This window comes from Rutidosis leptorrhynchoides, chromosome 5 (genome assembly GCF_046630445.1).
Source record: "Rutidosis leptorrhynchoides isolate AG116_Rl617_1_P2 chromosome 5, CSIRO_AGI_Rlap_v1, whole genome shotgun sequence".
Lineage (NCBI taxonomy): Eukaryota > Viridiplantae > Streptophyta > Magnoliopsida > Asterales > Asteraceae > Rutidosis > Rutidosis leptorrhynchoides.
In genome coordinates, this window is record NC_092337.1 from 278,053,264 (window position 1) to 278,076,661 (window position 23,398).

Here is a 23,398-nt window from a genome sequence, read left to right on the forward strand (position 1 = left end):
GATTAGAAAGTCGAGGGGTAATAATGTCAAAAACCTTTGTAATACTTTCTAAAGTGAGGCTCCGTAAGTTGACACACTTGGAGAAAAGATCAATGGATTAACGTCGATCATCACACGACGAAATCTCTTTTAGATACAAAGTCGTTAAATCTGGAAAATCCCATGGTGTTTTGGGTGTAAGGCAAGGCGCAAGAATGTCGGTTCTAAAGGCGAGATTTTTAAGAGTTTGAGAGCTAAAATGGCAAAGAGGAAATTCATGGTGCAACGTGGGACTATTATCAAAAGTAAGTTTGTTGGACATTGTGAGAAAAACGCATAATTTGCAATCTTTCTCACAAAAGCTTGAGAAGCTACTCCATGGAAATTTAGTTTTACCGTGGACACTTCTGCTTGATGGTTGCGGTGAGACAGAACCTGGGTCACGAATTTTAAAAACTTGGTTAAATTTTTAAATGTACTTGAAAAGTTGAGACAAGTCATTTGATAGTGTATCCCTCCGTCAAGATAAACGAAGCTAAGTTAACGGAGATATCGCACCTAACGAGGATAGGTGACATAAGAATGGATCACAAGAACACATATGTCAAATACAAATTGAGGGCGGGATATTCTCAAACTCAAATAAAGGCGCCCAAAAGATAAAAGAAGAATGCTACCACAGTAGAATCCTAATATTTAGAGTTGGTACCAAACCACTTCCGTTATACGAAGCAATAGTAACGAAGGAACGTGGTGACGAAGAGATCATGGTTACCAATGGACAAGGACTTCTCCTAAAGTCACAAGATCACCTAGACTGAAGGAGAGAAGTAAGCAGTTGACCAAACTCGCTTCCTCTAACATCCAAATGACAAAAGAGGAATGTTGCAGGGTAGCTTTCTTAAGCCAGCAGGAGTTGCAGTCGGCCGAAGGGAAAGTTCCCTTTGTCTTATCAGAGATCGCCTCGAAGACTGAATCCACCTAGAAAGCTGGTGATAAAACTATTGCCTAACCCTATAAAAAGGAGAACATGATCTCTGGAGGGGGCATTCACTCTAAGTCACAATTACTCACATACAATACTCTCAATGAGTTACCTTCGTATCTTGGTGGAGTAAAGCATGATACCTTCATGCTACCTTCGGGGAATCGCTAACAAGCATACATTCATCGTCATATCCTGCTATATTACCCATCCAGTGATCAGACCTTAATATCCTTGTTTCTCCAACAAAGGTTGCCAAGAATTGTACAAACAATTGGCGCCATCCGTGGGACTCCACTTCAATATTCACTTTGTTTGAAAAATAAACACAAGATCATGGTAGAATCTGATCACCCACCACCCGATTTCTCTTTACCATCTAAGGTAGACCAGCATGAAACAGGGATTCAGACGCCTATCACTCCTGCTATGCCAATAACCACATATCAGAGTGATTCTGGGCCACCGCCATTAATCGACAAAACTTTCATACTCAACAACTATGATAACATACGCGCCGTTATCAAAAAGTTACTAGAAGAGGGGCAATTACACAGTCGGCGAACCCTCACGTATGATAGTGATGACGTTGACGAAGAAATAGGAATGGAGGCGAGACCAGCAAAAAGTCTCCCTCTTGCCAGCCAGCCCCAGATCTTGAAGGTATTTCGTATGCCCGAGAGACATATTTAATTAATGTGGCTAATATATTATGATCCAAGTCGGGTCATACCCAATAACAAACTTACCGACACCTTATTCGTCTTTGATTTTAACGATTGGTTCATTGATCAAATACGCGACACTTGAACTTCAAGAAAAATGGTTTTCTGAAATATTACTTGATGTGTATATATATATATATATATAAATTATGGATTAATTTATATATATAACAAGAGTTTAAATTATTTATAGGTTAAATAATTGATTTTGTTATTCTACATTTTATAAAGTTTGGTTTTATAAAAATATAAATGTACATAACAAATATATATATGGAAGTATTATAAAAGTTTTATAAAATTTAATCCTCCCATTTTATAAAACTTATTTAATAATACTTGAATGGAAGTGGCATTGGGACTCTTGTACACATGCTAAGATCCCTTTTCTTGGTCAATTACAAGGGCCATACTTCTATAACATGCAAGACTTGAATTATTCCAAGACATTCTTGCACATACACATCAAAAGAAAAGGAAAAAAACTGCAAAAACTCTTTGTGGCTGCTGCTGAATGCCGTAGCATTTGAGGGGTCAAAGAGGGTTCAAAATTTGATCTTTGCAAGCTAAATTCAAGTGTTAGTAAATCCTAACCAAAGTACAAGGTGTTGGTGACAAGTTTGGGGTATAACTACTTGAGGTTTCATACTTTTGGAGCTCCATTCATCATCATCAACTACATAGCTTGGAGAAGGTATAAACACTTTACTTGCTTGTAGTTTGTAAGTATATATCACAACTTGATCCTAATTGGGATTTAACTTTAAATGGTTAAAGATTAACATGTTTTAAAATGGTAATTACATGCTTCCGCTTTTTAATTGGTTCTTAAATGGTTTTAAGTATCATGAAACTTGTTAAATCCCAACAATGGTATCTAGAGCCGAGGTTGATGAAATATGCTTCGAGATGGTTTTTGAACTCACCATAACTTTGCATTTTATGTACATGCATGATAATAAAATGCAAAAATTATTGGTTTTGGGTGGTTTGATGTCTTGGCCGAATTTGGAAGCTCCAAAAATTGGGTTTGGTTCTTCCATTTTGGTCATTTTGTTGTATGTTGAAGTTCACAATCAAGCCTTGGCCTTTTGTTTGAATGGTTGCATGTTTGGTTGAATTAATTCATTCATTTGGTATGTAATATTAATTCATTCATGTGGTTGTAATATTCATGCAATTTGGTTTGTAATATTATTCATTTGGTTATGTAATTTATTTTATATTTGGTATGTAAAATAGATTAGGTTGTATTTTCATTTTCTAGACAAAATGTATTAGGATATATTTTGTAAAATGATGAAGATGATGAAGACTTGAAGAACACATGAAGAAGCATTTGGATGCAAGATTAAGTGGGAGGTTAAAACCTCCTACTTTGTGTTATAACCCCTTAACCGGTGGCATTTGTTTTCGGCTAAACAAATGTCTACCAAAAATGGCTTGATTGTGAACATATGATTTTGCATGCGTGGTTGTTTTGTATGATTATGTGGATTGTATGTTTGTATGCTACAAGTTAATCACACAAGTTAACAACAAACTAAAATGGCAATTTAAATTGGTTAAAATTGACATTATTAACGACATGCAAAAACGTCAATTTAAATGGTTAAATTAAAAACGGCTAAAAGGACATTAATAATCGGTTATTAAGAACATGATAAGGATCATACATATAAAATGGTTTATATCAAAGTAATAAAATTGGCTTTATTACATAACATGAAAATGGATTTTCAAATAAACCATACACTAAATGCATGTTGGTGTATGGTGCAAAGTTTTCTCAAACTAGAATTAACGAAAACTCAAAATCCCTTACTAACAAGGCAAACAAGTTAAACGCCTTCCTTTTTGTGGAAACACTTAGACGTATTAGGAAACTCTTGATGGGATAAAGGTCACCTAACCGTCATGAGTGAACTAATATGAATAAGGTACACTTCGCATACATGTGGGATAAAGGTCACCTAACCACTTGTATGTTAAGTCTACATGTTTACACAAGTAGGACGACTTGATTTGGGAATCATGAACTTAGGGTCACCGAAGCATGATGAACAAATAGGCGTTGATGGGATAAATATGCCATGCAAAAGGATTGCATGATCCCATAACTTAGAAGTTGCAAAAGGATTGCAATTGTCATATAATGACTACCTAGCTAAATCAAATAACGGGATAAAGGTCACCTAACCGAAATTTGATTTACCGTTGGATTCTAATATTTAATAAGTCAATTAAAATTTAAAAGGGTATTGAATGTTAAATTAAAATCGATACTTAAACGAACTTTGTTAATTTTGTAGATGGCCGCCAATAACAACAACAACATTCCAAACGCACCACTTAACCTAAATCACCTATCATTAAGGTCTCTCTTAGAGAAAGACAAACTCAACCATACCAACTTTATGGATTGGTTCCGCAATCTTCGGATTGTCCTCAAACAAGAGGATAAAATGTATGTGCTTGAAGACCCCATTCCCGATCAACCGAATGAGAATCATGTGGAGGCAATGGCCTCTTACGATAAGTATTGCCACGACTCCCTTCAAGTCTCATGCTTAATGCTTGGGACTATGATACCCGAACTCCAAAAGGATTTCGAACATCATAGTGCATACGACATGATAACGCAATTGAAGGAGATGTTCCTCCAACAAGCGCGTGTCGAGCGCTTCGAAACGGTTCGGGCGCTACATGCTTGTCGTATGGACGATACCCAATCGGTTTCATCTTATGTACTTAAGATGAAAAGCCTTATCGATCGTGCTAACCGTCTTAACCTAAACATTTCCAATGAGTTAGCCACCGATCTTATCCTTAACTCCCTATCAAAAAGGTTTGATCAATTTGTAATTAATTACAATATGAATGGGATGGATAAGAGCATAGGTGAGCTTCACGGTATGCTTAGAACGGCCGAAACTAGCATGGGTAAAAGGGCTTTACCCGTGTTAACAATCGATCAAGGTGGGTCCAAAGGTAAGACCTCTAAGCCAAAGGTGGCTAAGAGAAAAGGACCCGCCCATCAAGGCAAAGGGAAAGGGAAGATGGTTACCCCAACCATCAACAAGGCTAAGAAGCAAAAGGTAGCCGAGAAGGCAAACCCCAAGGAAGACCCATGTTTCGGTTGCGGTGAAATGGGTCATTGGAACCGAAACTGTCCGGTTTATCTTAAGGAGTTGAAGGACAAGAGGGATGCAGGGCAAACCTCAGGTAATATATATATGGTATATATAGAGCTTAGTATTACTTCTTCTAATACATGGGTATTAGACACGGGATGTGGAACTCATATTTGCAATTCTTTGCAGGGGTTCAAAAGAAGTGATCGTATGGCGGGAACATCAAATCTCTATATGGGCAATGGTGCAAAGGTGCATGTTAAAGCTCAAGGAGAATTTGTTTTGAAGCTTCCAAGTGGATTGGAGCTTATTTTAGAAAATGTTTTGTATGCTCCGGATTTGTGTAGAAACATTATTTCTATTTCTCGCTTAAAACAATGTGGTTACGTTGTTAATTTTATTGATGATGATATTCATATTTCTAAAAATAATGTATTCTATTTCAAGGCTTCGCCTTCAAATGGAATTTATGAATTGGTTCATGATGACGCATCATCGAGCTCTATATACCACACTAGCACCAAGAAACTCAAAAGGGATTTGAGTGATTCCTATTTATGGCATTGTCGCCTTGGTCACATAAACAAGAACCGAATGCATACACTTCAAAGGAATGGACTTTTGAAATCAAATGAAATGGATTCTTTTGATGTATGCGAATCTTGTTTACAAGGCAAGATGACTAAAGCACCTTTCAAAGGGACTTATGAAAGGGCTAAAGATTTATTGGGATTAATACATTCGGATGTATGTGGACCCTTTAAACCCATGACTAGGAATGGTGAAAGATACTTTGTTACTTTCATTGATGACTTTAGTCGTTTCGGATATGTCTACTTATTAAGACACAAGGACAAAACGTTTGAAGCATTCAAAGAATATCAAAACGAAGTACAAAATCAACTCAATAGGACAATTAAGGTACTTCGTACCGATAGAGGAGGTGAATACCTAAGCGATGCCTTCCAAGATCATCTTAGGAGTTGTGGGATTATCTCACAACTTACTCCACCCGGAACACCCCAACTTAATGGAGTTTCCGAAAGGAGGAACCGAACCCTAATGGATATGGTTCGATCTATGATGGCAAGAAGCTCGTTACCTCTATCATTTTGGGGTTATTGTCTAAGCTCCGCGGTTCGTATTTTAAATATGGCCCCAACCAAGAAAGTGGAACGAACTCCTCATGAGATGTGGTTTGGAAAACATCCTTCTCTTTCATACTTGAAAGTATGGGGATGTGAAGCTTATCCTAAGCGTTATGTAGCAAATAAGCTACATGCTCGATCCACGAAGTGTATCTTCATAGGATATCCCAAGGATGATATGGGATACTATTTCTATGATCCATCCGAGCATAATGTATTTGTTGCTCGGAAAGCGGAATTCCTAGAAACCAAGTTCCTTATGGAAGGTGATGGTGAAAGGAAGGTAGATCTTGTAGAGGTACAAGATCAAGTCGATGATACACAATTGGTTGGCACTAGTACTCAACATGAGGATGTTGAAAGTGATCAAGTGGATGATCAAGGTACACAAGACGTTCGAAGATCTAGTAGGATTAGTAATCCTCCCGAGAGATATGGGTTTCTCGTGGATGGTTGCTACACGGTTGATTTGGATGAACCGACAAACTACGAAGATGCTTTATCAAGGATTGATAAAGATGAATGGCAGGAAGCCATGAACGCCGAGATGCAATCCATGTATGAAAACCAAGTGTGGGAACTTGTTGAGCAACCTCCTAGCTCTAAGCTAGTTGATTGCAAATGGCTTTTCAAGAAGAAAACCGACATACATGGAAACTTGGATACATATAAAGCTAGACTTGTTGCAAAAGGTTTCACTCAAACTCAAGGGGTTGATTATGATGAAACTTTCTCGCCTGTGGCAATGCTAAAGTCTATTAGGATATTATTTGCCATTGCTGCTCACTACGACTATGAAATATGGCAAATGGATGTCAAAACCGCTTTCCTAAATGGATATCTTATGGAAGATGTCTATATGGTCCAGCCTGAAAGTTTTGTTGATCCAAAATATCCTAAAAATGTATGCAAGTTAAAGAAGTCAATCTACGGATTGAAACAAGCATCGAGAATGTGGAATCATCGTTTTAATGAGGAAGCCAAGAAATTTGGCTTCATTAAAAATGGTGATGAAGCTTGTGTATATAAGAAAGCTAGTGGGAGCACTATCATATTCCTTGTACTATATGTGGATGATATATTATTATTTGGGAATGATATTACCACAATGCAAGGAGTCAAAACTTGGCTAAAGAGTTGCTTCTCCATTAAGGATCTTGGAGATGCACAATACATTTTGGGGATAGGGATCTATAGGAATAGATCCAAGAGATTGATAGGTTTAAGTCAAAGTACATACATTGATAAAATCTTGAAAAGGTTCAAGATGGAAAACTCCAAGAGAGGTTTGGTACCTATTCAAAAGGGAACCGTTCTCAGTTCATCTCAGTGTCTTGCCACGAAAGATGAACAAGAGAGAATGAAGAAAGTCCCATACGCATCTGCTATTGGGTCTATCATGTATGCAATGATATGTACTAGGCCGGATGTGTCATGCGCTCTAAGCTTGACAAGTAGATACCAGAATAACCCAGGAAATAGTCATTGGATTGCTGTTAAAAGCATATTGAAATACCTTAGGAGGACTAAGGATATGTTTCTAATATATGGGTCTGGTGAGGAGGAACTCGCTGTAAAAGGTTACGTGGACGCGAGTTTCCAAACTGATCGAGATGACTCTCGATCACAATCCGGTTATGTCTTCATGTTAAATGGTGGTGCGGTCTCTTGGAAGAGCTCGAAACAGGAGGTTGTTGCGTTATCCACTACAGAGTCGGAGTACATAGCCGCCTCACTGGCAGCTCAAGAAGCTGCATGGATGAAGAAATTCATCGACGACTTAGGAGTGGTCCCTTCCATTCAGGACCCTCTTGAGATCTTTTGTGACAACGAGGGTGCGATTGCTCAAATCAAGGAACCTCGTGCCCATCAAAAGACTCGTCACATTGAGCGGAGATTCAACTACATAAGGGATGAAGTTGAAAAAGGAAAGATATGTATTCGCAAAGTTCATACAGATCATAATGTTGCGGATCCACTCACGAAGCCTTTACATGGGCCAAAACATGAGGGACATGTTTGTGCATTAGGGCTTCGATATTCTAGTGATTGGAATTGATCTATTTATGTATTGTAACGGAACGAATTAGTTCAAACTCACTAATATAATTATGGTATTAATTTATTTATGAGTCATGTTCCAATTTTGCATATTTTATCCATGAATAAACCATTATTCTAAATTCCGTAGTTGATCACACTTATGGGAACAAGTGTGAGGTCTAGACTATTATGAACTTGGATTGATTAACATTCAAATGGTGAATGTGGGGCAAGGTTGCTACCAAGGTTCATAGATATTTGTGGGACACAAATATTGGAAGACCCGCTCTCAAGAATTACTGTATAGAGCCTTTGTGGTTGATCACATGTAATCTTGAGTAAAGGCGAATATCATTGTATCCTCTGACCTGAGATACATATTGGGTTCGGATATTCACTTAGTACTGTGCCTTGATTCCTTCCTTCGCTATTCTGAAACATGGTAGTACATAAGGAAGAACTCAGGTATATTACAAAGTGTATATCTAGGACGTATGTAGTCAAGATGGAATTTGTCCCTCTTATTCGTTGAGAGTCAGATGTCTAAGGCCTGAAAAGTTAAATCTATAAGAGAGTGATCACTCTGTATCTCTTGGATTTAACATGACATCTAGGACGAAAGGAAATAATGAAAGATTCACCTAATCATATTCGAGATGGGAACTCGAAAGGGATGATGTTATTGAATGGCACAAAGTCATAACATATTAGGGGTGATGGACGGTGTGTTAGGCTGTATCCATCACTTGCATTAATTTCTTATGTTTCTCGTGCAAGTGGGAGATTGAAGGTATTTCGTATGCCCGAGAGACATATTTAATTAATGTGGCTAATATATTATGATCCAAGTCGGGTCATACCCAATAACAAACTTACCGACACCTTATTCGTCTTTGATTTTAACGATTGGTTCATTGATCAAATACGCGACACTTGAACTTCAAGAAAAATGGTTTTCTGAAATATTACTTGATGTGTATATATATATATAAATTATGGATTAATTTATATATATAACAAGAGTTTAAATTATTTATAGGTTAAATAATTGATTTTGTTATGCTACATTTTATAAAGTTTGGTTTTATAAAAATATAAATGTACATAACAAATATATATATGGAAGTATTATAAAAGTTTTATAAAATTTAATCCTCCCATTTTATAAAACTTATTTAATAATACTTGAATGGAAGTGGCATTGGGACTCTTGTACACATGCTAAGATCCCTTTTCTTGGTCAATTACAAGGGCCATACTTCTATAACATGCAAGACTTGAATTATTCCAAGACATTCTTGCACATACACATCAAAAGAAAAGGAAAAAAACTGCAAAAACTCTTTGTGGCTGCTGCTGAATGCCGTAGCATTTGAGGGGTCAAAGAGGGTTCAAAATTTGATCTTTGCAAGCTAAATTCAAGTGTTAGTAAATCCTAACCAAAGTACAAGGTGTTGGTGACAAGTTTGGGGTATAACTACTTGAGGTTTCATACTTTTGGAGCTCCATTCATCATCATCATCTTCATCATCAACTACATAGCTTGGAGAAGGTATAAACACTTTACTTGCTTGTAGTTTGTAAGTATATATCACAACTTGATCCTAATTGGGATTTAACTTTAAATGGTTAAAGATTAACATGTTTTAAAATGGTAATTACATGCTTCCGCTTTTTAATTGGTTCTTAAATGGTTTTAAGTATCATGAAACTTGTTAAATCCCAACAGATCTTACAACTGGCGATCCCTACGAACATCACTCTTCAATCGGTGCTTTTGTAACCGGCTCATTCAATGATCACCACCGGTGTCCCGTTGGGCAACTCTGGAGGACCAGTTACGCAGCACTATACCTTCAGGAGTCCGTTTCCCGTTGTTCCGCAAAACATGCCTAACACCAGCAGGGTCCTACTAGCCACAGGATTTATTCCCATGATGACTCATCAAAAAGCTTCGTTGCCTATGGGGTCACAAATATGGAACGGAGGTAATCCATGGGTTAGTTTACCCTACCAAAATGTGTATGCCAGAGGCGCCCCTGTAGCAAACAACCTCCTCCATGAAGCTAATGGAAACATTGGCGGATGCTTAGACCAATTCTGGAAGAGTCAGAAAACTCCTTTTATATCTTCGATACAAAATCACCCGCTAGCTGTTGGGATGAAGATACCTTCCCACCTAGGATATTACAAGGCAAAAGATGTCCCTGATGATTTTATAAATATCTTCGAAGGTGCGGCTCGAATGTCGTGGTGGGACACAGCCGTAGCTTGCCACGCATTCTCATACGTGCTCAAAAGCAATGCAAGAATCTGGTTCGATTCTTTGGCAAAGGATTCCGTCTCGAGTTTTGAGGACATTAAACGACTCTTCCGGTCTAAGTTCAGCCAGCAAAAGAAACACAAGAAGAATCATGTTGCTGCCCATAGTATTAAGCAGAAGGAAAGCGAAGCTTTGAGAGCTTTCCTCATCCGGTATACGGATGAAACCCAACAGATCCCCAGACTCCCCAAGTCACAAAGAATCTCAGGACTCTTATACAGCTGTAGGACCCGAGCGTTGGTGCAACACCTTAGCTGAGATCTCCTCGACACTTACGAAGCTTTGCTAGATAAAGCGTACGTTTGGTTAGATGCTAAAGAAACCGCCAATAGCTTCATATACGAAGAATCCCAGGGTTTTAAGCGGAAAGGAAAGGCAGGTCACCGCGAAGAAAAGTTCGGAAGAAGGAACGAGCGGAACAGGTACTCCCCTTACAGAAGGGAAAACACCCCCGGGATCCTCGGAACATTGATAAAGTCACCTAAAGAAATCCTGGCTACCGAAAGGGCTGCCCAAGCCTTTAAAGCTCCACCAAAGCTGAATAGCAAAGGAAGGATGAGAGATACAAGCAAATTTTGTGACTTTCATAACGACTTCGGGCACGAAACGGACGACTGCATACAGTTGAGGCAGGCCATAGAGGAAGCAGTTAGATCTAGAAAATTAGCGCATCTAGTAAAGGGCATACGAAACCCGAAGGTACCGAAGCAAGAGCCTAAAACCCGAAGAAAAGAAACCAAATGCAGACAACGCCATACTGACTGTCTCAGAATGCTTCACCGTCGAGAAACTAAGGACCTACAAGAGGGGAAGAAAAAGCGGAGTGATAGACTGGGAAGAGATCTCCTTCCCAGCACTTGATACCATCACTCCCTCTGATAAACCTGTTACAATCAACGGACGAATCTCTGAGAGAGAAGTACATCGAGTTTACTTGGATGGCGGCAGTGCATGCGACATCATGTATGAGCATTGCTTCGATCAACTTAGCCCTGCCATTAAAGCCCTCCTAAGTCCACCAGGGTACCTCTAGTCAGATTCTCCGGGGAAAGATGCTGGCATATCGGAGAGATAGACCTCGATTTCACCATTGGAGAACCATCGTTGTCCAGAACCGAAACACTAGACTTTTTAGTAATCCGGTCCACCTCACAGCATAACATTCGGCTAGGGAGATAGCCATGATGAATATGGGAATAATTGCATCTACTATACACCAATTAGTAAAGTTCCATACGCCCGAAGGTATTGGTACCCTAGTTTCAACCTATGATCGAGAAAAAGTATTCATGGCTATCAGGGAAACAAGGGAAAGACCAGGGGAATGTATCCTTAAAACTAGAGAAGAAGGTCCGAGTGAAAAGAAAATCTCCATCAACCCTCTGTACCCTAAGCAAGAAGTAACTATCGGAGGTTCACTACCTACGAAAATGAAGAAAAAACTTCTCAAGTTACTACAGGCCAATATTAATATCTTCACTTGGGAGTACGGAGATATGACCAGTATCCCTCGAACGCTCAGTATAGATGGAACGACCTTCTCCACAGAGCATAAGCTCAACGAATACAAGCACCTAGAGCCAATACATCAGAAGAAAAGAAACCTCGCCAGCGAGAGAGATGAGGCTGCTTGCAGAGTGGTTGAAGAACTACTCCAAGATGGCATAATTTGAGAAGCAAAATACCCTACTTGGGTTGCAAACCCCGTCATGGTGAAAAAATCTGATGGAGGATAAAGAATGTGTGTCGATTTCACAAATATCAATAAAGCTTTCCCAAAGGATTACTATCCTTTGCCGGAGATTGATTGGAAGGTAGAGCCCTAACCGGGTAAAAATATAAGTATTTTCTCGACGCCTACAAGGGTTATCATCAGATTCAAATGGTCGAAGAAGACGAAGAAAAGACATCATTCTTCACAAGTAAGGGGATCTACTGTTATAAGAAGATGCCCTTCGGACTAAAAACGCCAGAGCTACATACCAAAGGCTGGTAGACAAAGTTTTTTGTAAGCAGTTGGGGAGAAACTTAGAGGCTTATGTTGACGATATGGTGATCAAAAGCTTCGAAGAGAACACTTTGTGGAAAGATATTCAAGAAACCTTCGGCACTCTTCGGATGGTCAACATGAAGCTAAACCCCAAGAAATGTTCGTTCGGGGTAGAAGTAGGAAGATTCCTAGGATATTATATCACTAAGAAAGGAATCTTAGCAAACCCGGAGAAAGTAGGCAAGCTACAACAACTCAAAACCCCAACCACGGTCAAAGAAATGAAGAGTTTAAACGGGAAGCTTGCGTCATTAAGCCATTTTCTGTCCAGGGGGTTGAAAAGCAGTTACCTTTCCTCAAAGTTTTAAAAGGATGTTTGGGAGCAAAAAAAGATATCTTGGACCGAAGAAGCAGAACAAGCCTTCGTCGATATGAAGGCACACATAGCTAACCTGTCAACCCTGACATCGCCGAAGCTAGGGGAAACACTCTATCTCTACCTAGCAACGTCCAAGGAATGTGTGACAACCCAGAAATTTCCGACCAAATTTAAACTTTAATCTTTATATGTTTCTGACACGATAAGCAAAGTTTGTTAAGTTGAATCTCAAGAATTTTAAATTGTGTCCTTACATTCATTTAAACCTCGACCGAGTTCCAATGATTCACGAACCATTATATGAACGAATATGATTATATATGTATATGTGTATATATTATAACTTGAATACATTAACAAAGTATTAGACGTATAATACTTTACATAAATGTATTTGTTTCTTAATATATTCAAATAGTTATCGATGGAATTAAAAGATATATCAAATGATTGATTCATCAATTATGATTACGAGTCTCTGTTAAGAGGTCCACTTTGATTTAGAAAACCTTTCCTTTTTAACGGCATTCGGAATATTTGGTAAAAGTGATTTACAAAAATGTCATTTACGAGAGTTAGTCAAAAGTTAGTAATCATTTCTGTATAAATTTCAAAAGTGTACTTACTTTGATTAACTTGTGTCCCTCGTTAAAGCAACTATTTAGTTTTCATATTAAAAACATTATTTGGTAAAATAACTACTATTATTTAAAAACAAGTTAAAACGAACTTTGAAACTATTTGGTTTTGAAAAGCTAAATATTATATCATTAGTTAAAGTATTTCAAAAATATTTATTAGGTACAAATTTACAATTTTAAATAAATAAATATATATATATATATATATATATATATATATATATATATATATATACATATATATATATATACATATATATATATATACATATATATATATATATACATATATATATATATACATATATATATATATATATATATATATATATATATATATATATATATATATATATATATATATATATATATATATATATATTAACTTAGTCATAAAATGTCCCAATTTAAAATAATATATTTTGGTAAACAACGAGTCACTGATTTATAGAAGCAAATGACCACGATGCTCAAATTTTATAAGATACATTTTCATAAAGTAAATTTTTGATAAATAAGTCAAATTATTATTAAAGGTACACGTCGCGTAACGTAAAAGTCTAGTATTCTAAACGTACAAAAGTGCGCTCGAAAAACCGAAAGTGGTACATGAGTCGAGTGACAATGTACGAGTCATTTGAACAAAAATTACATTTTTACTACGCACGTAAATATAATATAATATTTAATTAATTCTAAAGAATAAATATATTATATATTAAATAATATATAAATTTATGTTTACGTATGAATTTAGTGTCGGCAGGTTATGAGAAACGAATATGGCACTTTTCTTTTAGCCATGCGATCGCATGGCTATACCACTCAAATTCCATGCGATCGCATGGTGTGGTTAGGTGGGATACATCTCTTTAAATATCGAATTCTGGTTCGGTGTAGTTCATAATTCACTCACCTCTCTATCTATCTACTCCGTAAATATTTATTATTTATATTATTATTATTATTAGTTTATACATAAAATATTACGACGGAGTCATGAGCGGGTTATTTCAAAAACGGATTTTATGAGCTGGATAGAGCTAAGGAAATTATGGGTTATAACTATGGAGGTTATGGGTATGGTTCATGGGTATGCTCGTGAGGTCAATTTAGTGTTTATCATCTCCGTTGCGTCTACGTACCTTTCCTGCAATATTGAATCTCAATATTGATACGTGAGCACTCATAACTTAACTTTTATTTATTAATAGTGTATCCCTGACTAGTGCTCGAGTATATAGAATTATGCATGCTTGTACTTTTTATATTGCCATTAGAAAGGTTATGTTGAATCCTGAATTAGTTACATATGCGGTTGAGATAAGGTATAAGATATGAATGTCATTGGAAAGCTAGCGAAAAATTAAGAACTTTTCATTTAGATATCCAATAGTTTCGATGAACGGATTAGAAGTTATAGTCAATTGAATCTTTGTATTATTATTAAAAATGATTATTATTATCGTCGTTACTATTGTCGTTATAACTTTTATTATTATCATCATTATTATTATTATTATTATTATTATTATTATTATTATTATTATTATTATTATTATTATTATTATTATTATTATTATTATTATTATTATTGTTATCATTATTATTATTATCATTATTAATATATATCATTATTTAAAAATAGTTATTGTTATTGTTATTATATTATCATTAAAATAATTATTAGTATTGTTGTTAATAATGTCATAGTAATTATCACTATTAGTATTATTGTAATTAAAACTAATATTAGTAACACCTAATTATTTTGATAACTATTATTATCATTATTATGAACACGATATAAAAGACGATTAAAAGCTATTAAACGAAATGATTAGGAAATAATGTGCAAGAGTATCTTGATGAAATTAAAATATTATAAGATATTGATTTAGATAAAATTATCGTTCTTATTATTTTTATCATTACTATTATTATTAAAAGTATCGTTAATATTAAAACTATCATTTTAACAAAAATTATCATTTTAATAGAAATGTCATTGTTATTATAAAATATCACTATTATTATCATTTTAAATACAATTAAAAGATAATATTAAAAAGTATAATAAATATTAAAGTTATCATAATTAAAATTATCATTTTACCATAATGTCATCTTAGTAATTATAAATATTGATATTTTTATGATAATAATTATTATTACAAAATAATACAACTTTTACTTACTATTATTATAGATATTATTTTATCAAATAAATATGTAATACAAATAATATAATTACCTTAATAAGATTTATCATAATATTTTTATGAACTTTATAAATTTTATTACTTAAGATATATAAAAGTATATTTTTTATATAAAGTTTTATTTATTGATAAATGAATAATATTATTTACTCTAATAAAGCTTTTGAAAATATTTAAAAATATAAAACGACGATATTTAAACTATATAATAATCATGTATAATTTTGGAAATCATTTTGAGTCAAATTGACTGTTGTTGACTTTTGCATATTAATCTCGAGCATTAGGATTGTGGTACACGATGACATAACCTAATTTGTTAGACAAATATTGACCAACATATAAATATATTAAATATATATACTTAATTTAGGTTCGTGAATCCGAGGCCAACCTTGCACTTGTTCAATGACGTTATATGTATTTTTACTACGAAATACAGTATGGTGAGTTTCATTACTCCCTTTTTAAATGCTTTTGCAATATATATTTTTGGGACTTAGAATACATGCGCTGCTTTTAAAACTGTTTTACAAAATAGACACAAGTAATCGAAACTACATTATATGGTTGAATGATCGAAGCTGAATATGCCCATTTTTGCTTGGTAGCCTAAGAATTAGAGAACATCACTAATTTTGAAAATTAGTGCACACCTAATTGACGTGAATCCTAAAGATAGATCTATCGGTCCCAACAAGCCCCATTCTGGAATTTGGAATGCTTTAGTACTTTGATTTTTCATGTCCGATGGATGTCCCGGAATGATGGGGATATTCTATATGCATCTTGTTAAGGTCGGTTACCAGGTGTTCAATCCATATGAATGATTTTTGTCTCTATGCATGGGACGTATATTTATGAGAACTGGAAATGAAATTCTTGTGTTCTATTAAAACAATGGAAATAAATGATTATGATAAACTAATGAACTCACCAACCTTTTAGTTGACACTTTAAAGCATGTTTATTCTCAGGTGTTAAAGAAATCTTCCGCTGTGCATTTGCTCATTTTAGAGATATTACTTGGAGTCATTTATGATATATTTCGAAAAACGTTGCATTCGAGTCATTGAGTTCATCAAGATTATTATTAAGTCAATTATAGTTTGGATAGTGGATATTATGAAAGGGTATGCATGTCTGTCAATTTTCGATGTAAAGAAAGTTTATCTTTTAAAAACGAATGCAATGTTTGTAAAATGTATCATATAGAGGTCAAATACCTCGCGAAGTAATCAACTATTGTGAATCATTTATAATGTATATGAACGGGTCCTTTCAGAATGCATCAGTATGGTGTTAGTAGCATAGCGAGAAAGGATACAGGTCCCGATATACTTCGTAAGTCGGGTTCTACAAGGTGCGGAAGTCAACTATCCAGAACTCGAAAAGCTTATGCTCGCCCTAGTTCATACAGCAAGGAAACTGCGAAGGTACTTTTAAGCTCACCCTATCATTGTGTTAACTAACAAGCAAATTAGACAGGTGAACATGAAGCCAGAAAAGTCAGGTAGAATGGCCAAATGGGCCATAGAGCTCGGGGAACATGACATCGAATTTCAAGCTCGTCATTCAATTAAAGCCCAAGTGTTAGCAGACTTCATGGCAGAAACAACGGATACAGATGAAGGGAGTGACTCTACCTTCGCACAAATTATCACTCCGCCTGTTGAAACGAAGGAATGGAAATTGTTCACCGACGGAGCTTCTAGCTCTGATGGCTCAGGGGCAGGGCTTATGTTAATTAACCCAGAGGGGCAAGAGTTTACTTATGCACTATGCTTTGAATTCAACACAACCAATAACGAAGCAGAATATGAAGCTCTTCTCGTCGGGCTCAGAATAGCGAAAGAAATGAAAATTGAGCATTTGCAAGCCTTTGTAGATTCCCAACTTGTTGCTAACCAGGTTTTAGGTATCTTTGAAGCAAGACAACCTACCATACAACTCTACATGTCAAAGGTCAGGGAACTAGTGGAAAGCTTCAGAAGCTTCACAATCGAACATGTGAGAAGGAGTCAAAACAAGAAAGCAGATGCCCTGAGCAAATTAGCTTCTATCACTTTCGCGCACCTGGCAAAAGAAGTATTAATCGAAGTGTTAGAAAAAAGGTCCATCGAAGCTTAGGAAGTCCACGACTTAATCACTGAAGAAGAAAACACATGGATGAAGCCAATAAAGGAGTACTTGGAACTCAGAATTTTACCCGAGGACAAAAGGGAAGCACGAAAGATCCGGATCAAAGCACCATCATACAAAATGATGAACGGAGCCCTGTATAGAAAATCTTTTCTTACCCCATGGCTTCGATGTGTTGGACCAAACCAAGCTTCGATGATCATCATAGAAATTCATGAAGGTATATGTGGACTTCATTCTGGACCAAGGTCAATCGTGGAAAAGATACTAAGGATGGGGTATTACTGGCCAACCATGCACGAAGATACAATCACGCTCTTGCGAACCTGTGAGCCATGTCAGATCCACGCTAAAGTTCAAAAACAGCCAAAGCAAGAGATGATAACGGTGCTATCAGCATGGCCTTTCTCAAAATGGGGCATAGATCTAGTAGGTCCACTCACTGAGGCCCCAGGAGGCTACAAATGGTTGGTAGTTGCGATAGACTACTTCACAAAGTGAACGGAAGCAAAACCACTAAGCACGACAATGGGGAAACATATAGAAAAATTCATCTTGGAACACATCGTGTGTCAGTTTGGGATACCCCAAGAAATCGTTTCGAATAATGGTAAACAATTCGCTGAAGGCATCTTCCTAGGGTTCTGCGAGAAACTGCGGATAAAGCAAACCTTCACTTCCGTCTACCATCCACAAGGGAACGGACAGGTCGAAGTAACCAACAGGGATATCTTAAAAGGCCTCGAGAAGCTGTTGGGTAAATGCCACCAAGGATGGATGGAAGAACTCCCCCTGGTTCTATGAGCTCACCGAACCACCCCCAAAAGGAGTAACGGAGAGACACCCTACAGTTTGGTTTACGGCACTGAGGTGGTACTGCCAGCAGAGATACAAGTGTTAACCAACTGAACCGCGAACCTTGAAGAGGACGAGGAGAACCTCCGTCTTAACCTTGACCTCATGGAGGAAATAAGGGGAGATGCGCTGATCCGGGAAGCAACATACAAGAAAACGATTGAGAAGTATTACAATAAGCGAGTCAAACCATCGGTATACAAGGTCGGGGACTATGTCCTAAGGCTCAACAATACTAGCAAAGTAGAATACGAAGGAAAGATGGGTCCAACTTGGGAAGGCCCATACATAATCTCCGAAGCTTTTGGGAATGGTTCATACAAACTTGAAACCACAGAGGGAAAACAGATTCCCAGAACCTGGAGCAGAGTAAACCTTCGAAAGTTTTATTTCTAGAGTTTTAGCTGTATGAAAGTAGGAAAATTTGTAATGGGTAGTTGAAACTTACACGCTTCCTACCACAAGAAATTTGAATGCAATCCTACTATCTTTTGAGAACACCAAGCTTAATATTGTAATACTTGCCATACTTAAGCAATATGCAAGAGGTAGCCCAAGAGGTATACCGAAGCTATTGCAGAGTATTCCCAAGAGGAATACTTGTCAAACTTAAATCAAAACGTAAAAGGTACCCCAAGAGGTATACCGAAGCTATTGCAGAGTATTCCCAAGAGGAATAGTTGTCAAACTCTAGCAATATGCAAGAGGTAGCCCAAGAGGAATACCGAAGCTATTGCAGAGTATTCACAAGAGGAATACTTGTCTAACTCTAGCAATACACAAGAGGTAGCCTAAGAGGTATACCGAAGCTATTGCAGAGTATTCCCAAGAGGAATACTTGTCAAACTCTAGAAATATACAAGAGGTAGTCCAAGAGGTATACCGAAGTTGTTGCAGAGTATTCCCAAGAGGAATACTTGTCAAACTCTAGCAATACGCAAGAGGTAGCCCAAGAGGTATACCGAAGCTATTATTTTCCAAACTCTAACAATATGCCAGAGGTAACCCAAGGGGTATGTCGAAGCTGTCGCAAAGTATTCCCTACACTCAAGCAATACACAAAAGGGTATTGGGGAAAATTCTCCAAGGAAATAAGTGCACATATTTTGGCACTAAAGAGTCGCACCTAGATGACCGAAAGGCAGCCAAAAAACCCAAAGACATAACCTGCTTAAAAGTTAAAATAGAGTAATGACACATAGATGGGCATGATAACCCACAAAATATTGAGTACAAATTGTTCATAGGCAACTAAGCCCCAAATCAGCAGGCACGCAAGCCTGAGAAAAGTACATAAGGTAATTAGTACACAAGTCACAACAACAAAAGAGGATCATGAAACAAACCAACCACAAAGATCATTGCTCCGCAACCAAGGCAAGGAGCTCCACAGGCTTAGCATCAGAGTGAGCAGCAACAGAGGTGACATAGTTGAGCTCAGCATCGGCAAAACGAGCACATGCGGCATCAACAAGGGCTGAAGCATGATCGGTATACTCCGAATAACTGCTAAGCTCAAGCTTGCCCTGTTCGGATAACTCAGTCAACAATTTACACCTCTCCTCAAGCTTGCTAGCAAGAACAACATCACCAACAAACGTGCTCAACTCTTTACTGCGAATAACCTGCCTGCAGACATGTGGAATGACCTGGGTAATCACATCAGAATAATCTGCTTTTAAACCATCAAACCTCTTCTTCTGATCTGCCAAGGCTTTCGCTTCCTGGCGGAGAGCCTTGTTCTCTTCCTCTAAGTCAGCAATCCTCTTTTCGTCAAGCTTCTGTTTCCCATGCATGCTGAGAATCTCACTCTTGGCTGATTTCACCTCCTCTTCCCAAGATGTGTTCAATAACAATTGCTCCTGGAGCTTCCTCACAGTCTCTTTAGAAGATGCATTGACATCCCTAAGCTCTTCCACCTCCTTCTCTAGGCACACAACATCGCTAGATTTCTGCTTCATACGGACAGGACGAGGTGATTATACATAGCAGAATGATAGCAATGAGCAGTATAAACATCGATAAGCTTAGAGGTATCCACGAAAGCATCTTCAAACTCAGAAGGATTCATTTCATCAAACACATCGAAACAAGCTTCCAAGAAGGTCAGAAAAATAAAACAAAAGGGTCAAACAAAAATAAGACCTATGCGCATGCAAAACCTACCCCTTTCCCCACAAAAGTACACAGGAATAGCTTCACCTCTTTCCCACGAAGGTGCCATGTTGAGCTTAAAAAGAATGGAATCCGGAAGAGTTGAAGTTATTATAGGATGACGACAAATTCTACCATAGATAGGATCATTTTTAGCATCCTCAGGAATATGATCACTATATTGCTTGGGAACAGTGGCCCGCTTGCTATCAACGGCATTGGGAAATTTGTCCGAAAAGAAAAAAGATTTCTTGATATAGACAAAGGAATGTTTCCAATTCCTTACATCAGGAATGGAAGAAGCAAAACACATAGGAGTATCAATCACACTACCCCTCTTTTTACGACGCTTGGCAATTGTAACCCAATTCCCAGCATCACCAGTTTGGAAGAAACAGCAAAATAAGTCAACAGAAGGCTGGTCGCCATATGCTTTGCACATATATTCAAAAGCCAAGTTCTTTTTGATGGCAAGAGGGTGAACAATCGAAACATGGACTTTAAAGTAATCAAGAACGCTAAGGAAGAATGGCGAAATGGGGATCCTAAGGTTGCATTCTGTAAATGATTGTGTGTACATTCCAACGTAATTCACCGAAAAGTCCAACATTAGTGTGTCTGATTTGGTCATTAGGACACCTTGATGAGTCTAGAATACGACCGGGACTTAGTCATTACATGAGCACTTTGTGACTAACGTTATTTATTTGACTAATCTGTTCCGTATGTGTTCTTGTACTATGAGTTAGATGTCACAGGATTCCGGAAACAGTGACAGCGACTCCAGTGTGGCTGAGGTGAATGCTCCTGCCCCAGCACCTTCTCCGCATCACATACCTAACCATCCCGTGAACCTTTATGCATTGGATTTGGTTCATACTAACCGTAACAGGGATATTGTTAATCGTGTTAACGCTTTGAGCGATATTGCTAGGACATATCCGCACCTCGATGATCTTGATAGGTTGGAGGAAAGGGTCACAGGTATAAATACTTATACGTATGCATGAATCGAGGTTCGTTGAGATGGAGGGATTGATAGCAGCCTTGACTGCCAAGGTTGCTGCGTTGGAGGTGGAACATAATAGGTCGAGGAATGATGGACCTGCCTCCCGTACCCGACAGAAGAGGAAGTGAAGGGTCATTGACCATGAGCTTATTTTCCTTTTTCATCCGCCATACTTTCTTTAATTGATTATATAAGACTTACCGGGTGTTATAAACCGAGCTACTAGTACATTATGTTTATTGTTTAGTTTACTACTTTGGAATTTGGTTTATCACTTTCGGATTTTATTTATATTAATGGTGGATTATGCTATTAGTAACTATTATCTTCTATTGCATGCGGTATTATTCTATATTTAGTAACTTTGTATGATAGTAATACTTGTGTCATGTTATACTACTACTATTACCATTAATGTTGCTACTTAGTGCTTCTGGTACTACTACCACTACTATCACTACATAACACTAGTACCACTACTACTACCACTAGTGTTACTACTAACACTACTATCACTACTTACACTACTTCTCACTACTAGCGAATCTTTTCGTACTATTATTTACTAGTCTTTAACACTCGTTGCTAGTATATTTTCATATATATAGCATTGTTTTGACACTGACCTGGTGTGTTTTTCTGTGTTGAAGATGCCTTCGAAGGAATCAACCGTCATCCAAATCAGGAGAATGGTCGCCGAAGGAATCACGACTGAAAGAGCTGAACTACTGAGAGAATTCAACAACGCTCGAAACAGTAATGATCGTGGTGGTTCGAGCAACACCAATGGGAACGGCACTCAAGGCCGTAATGGATGTTCTTACAAAACATTCACTAGTTGCAACCCGCATTCTTTCAATGGAACTGAGGGACCAGTTGGTCTCACTAGGTGGTTTCAAAAGCTCGAGTCGGTTTTCCGCATTAGTGGGTGTAATGATAACGACAGGGTAGGCTTTACAACGGGCACACTGGCAGACAGTACGCTCACCTGGTTGAACAACTATGCTTAATCCCTGGGTCATGATCAGGCTTATGCCCTACCTTGGGATACTCTGAAGCAAAGAATGATCGAGGAGTATTGTTCGAGGAACGAGGTTAAGAAAATGGAACGCGAGTTCCGAGAGCTGAAGTTAGTAGGCAACAATCTCACCGCCTATAACAAGAGGTTCTTTGAGCTGGCGTTAATGTGTCCTGAAATGGTTACTCCGGAAAGGCGTAAGGTAGAACTGTACATTGAAGGTCTGAGTGAGAATATTCAAGGCGGGGTCACTACTTCAAAACCCGCAAACGTGCAGGAAGCTATTGACATGGCTAGTTTGCTATTGGATCAGATTGCCCAGAGAGGGAAGGGCACTGCAGTGAATGAGAATAAGTCAAACAATGGTAAGAGGAAGTGGAACGGTGGTCAGGAAAAGAATTTTAATCAACAGCCGTTCAAAAAGCAAAATTCTTACCGCAATGACACTGGAATCACAGGAACTAACTCTGTGTATAAGGGCAAAAAGCCACAATGTCAGAAGTGTGGCAAGCATCATACTGGAAACTTTTCTGTTCTAAATTGTGACCGTTGTAATAAGTTTGGTCATTTGTCAAAATATTGCAAGGTTAATCTCAACGGCAACACTAACAACAACCGCACTGCAAGCAACGCAAACAATGCTAATAATGG

At 37.4% G+C, this 23,398-nt stretch overlaps 2 protein-coding genes across 2 annotated transcripts; both read left to right on the plus strand.

The window, feature by feature from the left end:
• Positions 1–16,855: 16,855 nt before the first annotated feature.
• Positions 16,856–17,699, plus strand: LOC139849390 (uncharacterized). Its single transcript, XM_071839047.1, has 2 exons — positions 16,856–17,005; positions 17,058–17,699. Exons 1-2 carry the CDS (start codon positions 16,856–16,858, stop codon positions 17,697–17,699), a joined length of 792 nt encoding a protein of 263 aa, XP_071695148.1.
• Positions 17,700–17,738: 39 nt separating this feature from the next.
• Positions 17,739–18,212, plus strand: LOC139849391 (uncharacterized). Its single transcript, XM_071839048.1, has one exon. It carries the CDS (start codon positions 17,739–17,741, stop codon positions 18,210–18,212), a length of 474 nt encoding a protein of 157 aa, XP_071695149.1.
• Positions 18,213–23,398: the final 5,186 nt, after the last annotated feature.